Raw genomic sequence first — 11,122 nt, forward strand, 5'->3', positions numbered from 1 at the left:
AAAATCTTTCAAGGACTCCCTTCTGCCTACCAAACCGAGAACATCTGCTAGACTCATTTCTCAAATCTTCCATCCAGTGTTCTATATTGGCCTCAAACACTGTAACATTTCCCCTCTAATCTTTGCTTCATAATTTCCAAGTGGAATGCATTCTCTCTCTCATTTCAACCTTCTAAATTTTACCCATCTTTCAGTGCTTGCTTCAGGTAACATAACAGAACCTTGGAGCTAAAAGAGGACTTTAAACTAGTTTCATGTGTTTTTGAACAACTTTAGAAGTAGAGGTTTAGAAGTCTAAATTTAGAAGTTTGCTTTTCCCAACAGAACTTTAAAAATAAATGGAACTTTGAAGAAAATGTTTTTCCTGTATTGAAAAATAGCTTACCCCTAAACCTTCTACATAAAAGTATTTCATAATTATCTACTTTTCTTATAAAAATCTTTGAAAAATATCTGCCACTAATAACGTATTTATGTTTACAAATATTGTGCTCAGCATGCTTATAAATTAAACATTACATATGATTTATATTAAAAAGTTTGCTTTTCTTAAAGCAAAATATTTTGTACAACCCCAATACATTATATATAAAAGAGATAATAAGCATTTCCACTTTTGATGAAGGGCAGTCTGAAGTTCTTTCTATTAAGCTTCCAACACTGAACAAAGAATAACCACCACAAGTACCAATTTCATCCTTGCAAAGATAAAAAACTGAGCTAAAAGAAATTAAATAATTTACAATTGTCAAGAGTCGTAACAGCCAATGTTGGGTTTCACATCTATATCCTGCCCCTTCTGCTAAATGACTGCCTTCTACTGAATGCCATCTCCTTTACCCTTTATATAGCTTATCCCTCTCTAGAATATAATCTTTCTCTAAATCACAACACCATATGTAAGTTAAGTAGACATAATACATACACAGAGTCACTCAGTGACCACTTGTTGAATAAATAAGGGGCACTTACTAGATTCTGTCTATAAAACAGCTGGGTATATTTGTTTTATCTTACCCTTAAAATTAAAAATTTCTTGAGGAAATAAATTGTCTAACATATGACCTTTCACTAGTTAGGTAAAACTTTCAGAAGCAAATATTAACCACTTGGTGCTTTTCCTTATTTTGTGTCAGTCAAAAGCAGAATATCCACAAATGTGAAGAGCCAAGAGAAGATGAAAGGTGTTGTATTTTTAGAGGCAATTTACTATCAAAGAGAGGTAAAGTAATAGAAATAAAGGCTGGAAATTAGCTGTAGATGGAATCAACCCAGATAAGAGACTAAAATGATTTTGGAAGGAAATACCAATTTAGAGAAATAAGCACTAGATATCATCTAACTGATGGAAATGGAACTTATTAATAACAGTATATTTATGTTGATCCACATGAAACTGCCCATATTTGACCATTTTTGACCTATTTCCCCCCCATAAAAATGGCAATTTCACATGGTTCAACCTACTGGTAAGTATAAAATCTAGTCTACTGAAAGACATGTAAGTATGTCTTTCCAGAATGACTTCAGTGTTCATCAACTAAACTCTACCATACTTTTAGAATAGACAAAAAACAAATCCAAAAACCAAAAACACAACAACCCTACATTAACCTTATCAGATATTATAATAGTTCATATGGCTGGAGTTGGAGTGAGACTAATTTAATAAAGATCCAAGCTAAGAGGAACAAAATCTGAGAGCCAATGCTTAATTCATCTGTGATTTAAACTAAGGAAGAGACTGAAGAGGCTAAAGTATGGAACAAACTCCCAACTTCAATAAAGATATATATCCTAACCCAAGAGTAACTAAACTTTCTCTTTCATCTAACTGTATAAACAAATACAAATATAAAGCTAAATAATCTTTTATTGATCTATTATTAGAAATCCCTACTAATCTAAATTATAAAGAATAACATTTGGATGAATCTTACAGAATACCTGAAAATAGGCAATCTTAAAGCATTTACAATAATCCTCTATTAATCAGAATAACTAATGTATCAAATTATTCCCTAACATGGTTAACATTTTTCTGCATTTACATGTTTAGTTTGCATTCAAGAGCTTCTCTGACGTGAGAAATGATGTTTTAGTTACTGTTTCTTACTATGGTTATTGGCAAATATTACACATTCAAATGTCTGTTGATTTAATCAACAAATGAGTAAGAATTATTATTTATATTCTTTTTTTTTTTTTTTGCGGTACACGGGCCTCTCACTGTTGTGGCCTCTCCCATTGCGGAGCACAGGCTCCGGATGCACAGGCTCAGCAGCCATGGCTTATGGGCCCAGCCGCTCCGCGGCATGTGGGATCTTCCCGGACCAGGGCACAAACCCGTGTCCCCTGCATCAGCAGGCGGACTCTCAACCACTGCGCCATGGGGGAAGCCCTATTATTTATATTCTTGAATTCCAATTTTTAATTAAGAAAAAAACGAGTGAGATATCAGGACACAATGCTGAAAATCTTTGCTGAACAAATAACTTTAAAGCAAAAACTTAAAAGAAAATGAATATTCTTTTAAATTACAAAAGGGTAATGGCTTTATAATGTCTATAAAAATAAATATACAATAGCTATATAATGAAGCAGGTAATTATTTTTTCAAAAACTAAAAAACATTTAAAACCCTAATGTTTCAATGTAAATTGACATGAATATTTACAAAATTTCAGCAATCTCTGAACACTGCTGTTGCATGACTGATTTTAAAAGCTGAAAACCACCAACATTTAAAAGAAAATTTTAGTAGTCAAAACACACAAAAAAAACGATTTTTAACATGACAATGGATTAATTCACATACTAAATTGCTCTATACAGGGAGATTTCACAATCCAGGAGCCATAGCCATGCTGCTGTAAGTAGGATTTCAACAAAGTTTTAGCTTCTTGATAGGATCCAGACATATGCTACAGAAAGAAAAAAATATTGAATTATAGAATATAGGCAGAATTAGGCTTATGAAAGGTAAGTAGCCCTAATCTTCTTTCTTTAGTTTGACATTTTAAAAATTAAGAAAAATCTTTTTGATTTCCCATTTTCCTCAGTATTGTTTTTGAAACTAAAAATTTTCCTTCCCAACACTCCTAAAAGACAATTTTTCTTCTTTAATTTTTAATTAGAAGAGTAATCATACTCATTACAGAAAACTTGAAAATAGAGAAAACAGAAGTAAATAAAAATCACCTGTGCTGGATCACATGGTAAGTATATGTTCGTCTCCATAACAAACTGCCAAACTGTCTTCCAAAGTGCTTTATACCATTTTAACATTCCAGTCAGCAGTGCAACAGGTTTCTAGTTTCTCCGCAAAAACACCTGGTGTAGTCAGTCTTTTGGATTTTTGGATTTTGCATCTCCCTAATGAGTAATCAGGCTGAGTACCTTTTATATGTGTATTAGCCACTTGTATATATTATTTGCCACTTTGAAAAACTGGGTTGTTTGCCCACTTAATAATGAGTTATAAGAGTTCTTTATCTATTCTAGATCTAAGACCTTTGTCAAGTGTATGATTTGCAAGTATTTTCTTCCATTCTGTGGCTTGTATCTTCATTTTCTTAATCCAAGTTTTAAATTCTGGAGTCCATCAATTTTTTCTTTTATGGATTGTGCTTTTGGTGTCATATCTAAGAAAAATTTGCCTAACCTACGAAGACAAATGTTTCCTCACATTTTCTTTGGAAGTTTTTATAGTTTTTACCTCTTTTAGTTCTATGATCCATTTTGAAGTTTTTGTATGACTGATATAAGTCTAAGTTAATTTTTTGGCTTGCCCACAGATACCCAACTGTTCCAGCACCATTTGTTGAAAAGATTTTTCTTTCTCCCATTAAATTGCTTTGTACCTTTGAACAAAATCAATTGATCATAAGTGTGTGGGTGTATTTCTGGTCTCTTATTCTGTTCCATTGATCTATATGTCTATCATTACATCAATACATTGTCTTGATTACTGTGGCTTTATGGTAAGTTGTTGAAACTAGGTAGGGTACTCTACCAATTATTTTCTTTTTAAAAACTGTTTTGGTTCTTCTATGTCCTTTGGATTTTACGTAACAATTTTAGAATCAGCTTATCAATTTCTACACAAAAGCTTACTGGGATTTTGATAGAACTTGCACTGAATCCATAGATTATTTAGGAGAAAAGTGACATTCTAAAAACACTGAGTTTTCCAATCTATTAATTGGTACATCTCTCCACTTACTTAGGTCTTTTTAAATTTCTCTCAGCAATGTTTCATCATTTTTGGTGTACAGGTCTTACCTTCTTTTATTAAATTTATTCCTAAGTTTATTTTTATGCTCCTGTGGATGAAATTTTTTTCTCAAGTTTAATTCTGGAGTGTTCAGTCCTAGTATATAAATATACAATTTATTTTTCTATGTTGTTCTTACACTGTGTGCTAAGTTCACATATAATATAGTTGATTTTGGTAGATCCCACAGGATATTTTACATACAATATCATTTAGAAATAAGGACAGTTTTTCTATTTCCTTTCCAGTCTGGATGCCTTTTATTCCCTTTTCTTGCCTTGCTGCTCTACCTAGGACCTACAGATCATGCTGACTAGAAGTGGTGAGAGCAATCTTTGGGGGAAGGGGAAACAGTATTCAGCTTTTCAGCATTGTCAGGTAAACTGTAGTTTTTCAGTGATGCCCTTTATCTGGCTGAGGAAGTTCACTTCTATTTCTTATTTGTTCAGTGTTTTTATTGTGAATAGGTGTTGGATTTTGTCAAATGCATTATGTACATCTACTGAGATAAGTACGTGGGTTTTGAACCTGAATATATTCACATAATTCATCAAATGATTTTCTGATGTTAAATCACCCTTGCATCCTGGAATAAACCTCCTTGGTCATGGTGTATAATCCTTTTTATATGTTGCTGGATTTGGTTTGTAAATATCTTATGAAGAATTTTTGCATTTATGTTCCTAAGAGATACTGATTTGTAGTTTTCACTTCCTGTGATGTTTCTGACCACTTTTGGTATCAGGGTTATTATACTGGCCTCATAAAATGAGTTGGGAAGCATTCTCTCCTCCTTTATTTTATTAAACAGTTTTTGTAGGATTTATGTTAATTTCTGCTGTTATGTTTGGTAGAATTCACCAGCGAACCCATAACTGCACTTGTGCTTTTCTTTAAGAATTTTAACTAATAATTCAATTTGTTTTTACTTTAGTTCAATTCAGATGTTCTGTTTAGTCAAGTTTTGTAATTTGTCTTTCTAGGAATGCATCCATTTCATCTAACTTGTCTAATTTGTTGACAAAAGGTTGTTTATAGTATTTCCTTATAATTATTTTAGCTCTTTGGGGTCTTCAGTGATGACTCTTCTTTCATCAAGATTTTGATCACTTGCGTTGTCTCATTTCTCAGTTATTTCTTAGTTCTTTAGTCTAGCTAAAGCATTATGAATTTTTTTGCTCATTTTTTTCAATGAACCAACTTTTGATTTCATTGATTTTTCTACTGATTTTCCTTTTATCTCATTAATTTCCAACCCATCCTATATTATTTCTTCTCTCATTTTTTTTTTTAATTTGCTCTTCTAACTTCTTGAGGTGGAAGGTTAAATAACTGATTTTATGGTTCTCTTCCTTTCTAATATAAGCATTTAAAGCTATGCATTTCTAAGCACTTCTTTGATTATATTCTCTAAATTTTAATATGCTGTATTTTCATTTTCTTCAGTTTGAGATATTTCTTAATTTCCCTTGTATTTCTTCTTTGACTTGTGGATTAGAAGTTGTTTAATTTCCAAATGTATAATTATTTCTAGATTTCATTCTGTTGTTTTCTAATTTAATTCCATAGTAGTTAGAACATACTTTGTATGATTTTAATCCTTTAAACTTATTGAGACTTGCTTTATGGTCTATATGGCCTATAGTGGAGAATGCCTCATGTGTATTTGAAAAGAATGTATATTCTGCTGTTGTGTATAGTGTTTAGTCTGGTTGGTTTGTAGTGTTATTCAAGCCTTCTATATTCTTACTGATTTTCTGTCTAGTTGAACTATCAATTACTGAGGGAGGAACATTAAAACCTCCAACTATAATTGTAGAATTGTCCATTTCACCTTTAAATGCTGTCATTTTTTACTTATGTATTTTGGGGTTCTGCTGTTATACCCATATACTTATATAATTGTTGTATGTTCCTAATGTATTAACCATTTACCACTATAACACGTTACCCTTTGTCTCCAGTAATATTGCTCATCTTGATGTGTTCTTGTTTGATTTTAATATAAACACTCCATCTCTCTTACTGCTATTGTTTGCCTGGTATGTCTTTTTTTTTCATCCTTTTACTTTCAATCTATTTGTGTCTTTGAATTTAATGTGTCTCTTACAGACAGTATACAGTTGGATCTTGCTTTTTTAGCCCAATCTGAAAAATCTCCATCTTTTTTCTGGAGCATTTAGAATATTCAAATTTAATGTAATTATTGATATAGTGGATTTATGTCTGCCATTTCACTTTATTTTCCAAGTCCTGTGTCCTTTATTTCTCTGCTTCTTTATTGCCTTCTAGTCCTTTTAAAAATGCATTTTTAGTACACCATTTTAATTCCTCTGTTGATGTTTTAGCTGTAGTTTTCCAGCTATTCTCTTCATGGCTACTTTAGGAATTACAATATGCCTCTTTCTCTTACCATAGTCTGCTTCAGATTCATACTGACTTAATCCTGCTAATATATAGCAACTTTGTTCCAATACTGATCCATTTCTTTCTCTGTCCTTTATTATTGCCATTTATACTCCACTTACATACATTATAAAATTCAATAATACAGTGCTAAAATAATTTTAAACAACTTTGGTTTTTTAAAGAAAATAAGAGAAAAAATATACACATCTTTTATATCTACCCACATAATTACTGTTCATAGTATTCTTTATTCCTTCCTGTAGACTTGTTATCATCTGGTATAATTTCTTCTAAGCCTCAAGGACTTCCTTTGGAATTCCTCCTAGAGAAGTTCTGCTAACAACAAATTTTCTTAATTTTTGTCTACCTGGCAATGTTTTTATTTTGCTTTTGTTTTTAAAGGTATCCTGACCCATTAGCAGTCACTCCTCATTCTCTCCTCCCCACAGCCCCTAGAAATCAGTAATCTACTTTCTGTTTCTATGAATTTGCCTATTATAGACATTTCATATAAATGGAATCATACATGCAGCCTTTTGTGGCTGGCTTTTTTCACTTAACATTTTCAAGGTTGACCCATACTGTAGAATGTATCAGTATTTCAGAGTTCCTTTTATGGATGAATGGTAGTCCATAGTATGGACATGCCACTTTTTGTTTATCCATTCATCAGTGGATGAACATTTGGATTGTTTCTACCTTTTCTGTATTATGAATACTGTTACAGACATTTATGTATAAGTTTTGATGTGGATAAGTGTTTTCAATTCTTTTATGCATATACCTAGGAGTGAAATTCCTGGGTTACACGATAACTCATATTTAACTTTTTGAGGAACTGTTAAATTGTTATCCAAAGTAGATGTACCATTTTATATTCCTATCAGCAATGCATGATAGTTCCAATTTTTTCACATTCTTGACACTTGTTAATGTCATTCTTTATTATAGCTATGTCCTAATGTGTGTAAAGTAGTATATCACTGTGGTCTTCATTCACATTTTCCTAATGACTATGTTGAACATCATATGCTTATTGGCCATTTAAAAATTTTCTTTGTAGAAATGTCTGTTCAAATCCTTTGCTCATTCAAAAAATTTGGTCTTCTGTCTTTTTATTATTGAGTTGCAAAAGTTTTTTGTGTATTCTGGATACAAGTCCCTTATTAAATATATGATTTGCAAATTTCCTAATGATAATTTTTGAAATGCAAAAGTTTTACTTTTAATGAAGTTTAAAATACTATTTTTTTTCTCTTCTGGATTGTGTTTTTGTTATCAGATCTAAGAAGCCTTTTTTCTTACTTAGGAATACAAATATTTTCTCCTATGTTTTTCTCTGAGTTTTATAGTTTTAGCTCTTACGTAGGTCTATCCATTTTGAGTTCATTTTTGTATATGGTATGAGGTAGAAGTCCAAGTTCATTCTCTTCCATGGGGATATTCAGTTGTCCCAGGACTACTTCCTGAAAAGACTATTTTTTCCCACTAAATGATCTTGGCACTCTTGTTAAAAATCACTTGACCATAATTGCCAGGGTTTATTTTTGGACTGTCAATTATATTCCATTGATCTATATGTTTGTACTAATACCAGTATTATACTATCTTGATTATTATGGCTTTGTAGTATGCTTTGAAATCAAGAAGTGTGAATCCTCCAACTTTGCTCTTTTTCAAGATTGCTTTGGCTCTTCTGGGTTTGCTTCCATTACTGCTAATGAGAAATCAGCCTTAAATGTATTGGTCTATGGTTGATAACTACTTTCTCTCTTGCTGCTTTCAAGATTTTCTCTTTGTCTCGGTCTTAAGCAGTTTGACTATGATGTATCTAGGTATGAATCTTTATTTTTTTCTTTCTTGGGGTTTCTTGAGCTTCTTGGATCTGTTAATATTCTTCCTCAAATATGGGGTTATTTTTAGTAATTTCTTCAAGTGTTTTTCCTGATCCCTTTTCTCTCTCCTTTTCTTATAGGACTCCTAGCACTGGGTTGGCCAAAAGGTTCGTTTCTTTTTTTCTGTAAGATGGCTCTAGTATCACTTAGTTATCTTCAACTTCATTCAAAACAATTTTGTTAGATTGTATGTGACAGCTGTCATATCATTGTACATTTAAAAAGACTTATCAAAATTGGTGAATTTTTGTGTAGCCATTTTAATACTGAAGATGGACGAAAAAAGCAACATTTTCAGCATGTTATGCTTTATTATTTCAAGAAAGGTAAAACGCAGCCGAAATGCACAAAAAGATTTGTGCAGTGTACGGAGAAGGTGCTGTGACTGATCAAACGTGTCAAAAGCGGTTTCTGAAGTGTGGTGCTGGAGATTTCTCGCTGGAGGATGCTCCACGGTCAGGTAGTCCAGTTGAAGTTGACAGCGATCAAATCAAGACATTCACTGAGAACAATCAAAGTTATACCATGCGGGAGATAGCCAACATATTCAAAATATCCAAATCAAGTGCTGAAAATCATTTGCATCAGCTTGGTTATGTTAATCACTTTGATATTTGGGTTCCACATAAGTTAAGCCAAAAAAACCTTCTTGACTGTATTTCCACATGAGATTCTCTATTTAAATGTAATGAAAACATTCCGTTTTTAAAACAAATTGTGACGGGCAGTGAAAAGTGGATACTGTACAATAATGTGGAACGGAAGAGATCATGGGGCAAGTGAAATGAACCACCACCAACCACACCAAACGCTGGTCTTCATCCAAAGAAGTTGATGTTGTGTATATGCTGGGATTGGAAGGGAGTCCTCCATTATGAGCTCCTTTCAGAAAACCAAACGATTAATTCCAACAAGTACTGCTCCCAATTAGACCAACTGAAAGCGGCACTAGATGAAAAGCATCCAGAATTAGGCAACAGAAAATGCATAATTTTCCATCAGGATAACGCAAGACAGCATGTTTCTCTGATGACCAGGCAAAAGCTGTTACACCTTGGCTGGGAAGTTCTGATTCATCTGCTATATTTACCAGACATTGTACCTTTGGATTTTCATTTATTGCGCTCTTTAAAAAATTCTCTTAATGGAAAAAATTTCAATTCCCTGGAAGACTGTAAAAGGTACACAGAGCAGTTCTTTACCCGAAAAGAAAAAGTTCTGGGAAGATGGAATTATGAAGTTGCCTGAAAAATGGCAGAAGGTAGTGGAACAAAAGGGTAAATACGTTGTTCAATAAAGTTCTTGATGAAAATGAAAAATGTGTCTTTTATTTTTACTTAAAAAAGTAAAGGCAACCCAACATAAGTTGGTACACTTAATACTGTTCCACAAATCTTTGAAGTTCTGTTCATTTTTCTTTCACCTGTTTCATTCTGTCCTTTAAAATAATTTCTTTTGATCTATCTTGAAAGTCCACTGATATTTTTTCTGCAATCTCAAATGTACTGTTGAACCCATCTAGAGAATTATATTCATTTCAGTTATTATATATTGTTTCAATCCTAGAATATTCATTTGGGGTTTTTCTTTTTGTAGTTTCTATTTCTCTACCGAGATTACCTATTTACTGAAACATTGTTGTATTTTCCTTTAATTACTTGAACATATTTATAATAGCTGATTTGAAGCCTTTGCTATATTCAACATTGGGATCCACTCAGAACCAGTTTCTATTGAATGTTATTTTTCCTGAGTATAGGTTTTACTTTCCTGTTTTTTACATATCCTATAATTTTTGGTTGAAACAGACTTTTTAGATAATATATTGTAGTAACTCTGGATTCTGTTTTATTTTTTTTAAGTTTGCTGCAATTGTGAGATCTGTTTTCCCCATGGTGTGTACTGTCTCTTTCCAGTTTTGTTATGTTTTAGCCTGGCTTCCTAGGGGTTACCCTGTATCTGCAAAGCTTAGTGATAAACAAATAGCTTAGTGATAAGGAAAAGATTTCAGCAGACATTATGCTCAAACACGTTAAACCTAAAAGGCTTCCACCTTTTTCTGATCAATTCATTTGGGGAGGGGTGGGTGGTACAGTGTATTTAATGTTGCAGGCAGTTCTATTTCACACTTTCACTCGTTACTGGGTTCTCTTGAGTCTCCATTGCACATGAGTGTAATTTCTCAGTCAGCCAAGGATATACAGAGAATTTCTCTCAACCCTTCCATGGCTCTTTCACTTCCAAGATCTACCTGTTAAGTTACTAACTGGTATACCACTTGCCCCAAGGACTGCAACCTTGGGCCAGCAAAGTTACTGATTTTCTCCATTTTCTTCCTCTACCAGGTTTGGCACATTTAGTTGAAAAAGTCACAAATTTTCACCCTATGCCACAAATCAAGTTCATCCCCTCTAGCAGAAAATCTACTACTTTTGGTGGCATTCTCAATCTGATAAAACTACAGTTCTTGACGTTCAAACTAGCAGAGAGGAAGGAGAGAAAACAGGAACAGCTTTGGGCAAAGGTGCTACAAATTCCTGCT

At 32.9% G+C, this 11,122-nt stretch overlaps 1 protein-coding gene across 2 annotated transcripts in view; it reads right to left on the reverse strand.

The window, feature by feature from the left end:
* Positions 1–2,810: 2,810 nt before the first annotated feature.
* ADAD1 (adenosine deaminase domain containing 1) overlaps positions 2,811–11,122 on the reverse strand; it is a 51,275-nt gene continuing 42,963 nt past the window's right edge. For both annotated transcript variants that reach the window (XM_007464833.1, XM_007464832.1), the window contains exon 11: positions 2,811–2,924. In XM_007464833.1, the coding sequence (XP_007464895.1) occupies positions 2,811–2,924 (114 nt within the window). The remainder of the gene's footprint in view (positions 2,925–11,122) is intronic.

The sequence above is a fragment of the Lipotes vexillifer genome, unplaced genomic scaffold (assembly GCF_000442215.2).
Source record: "Lipotes vexillifer unplaced genomic scaffold, Lipotes_vexillifer_v1.1 scaffold231, whole genome shotgun sequence".
Taxonomy (NCBI): domain Eukaryota; kingdom Metazoa; phylum Chordata; class Mammalia; order Artiodactyla; family Lipotidae; genus Lipotes; species Lipotes vexillifer.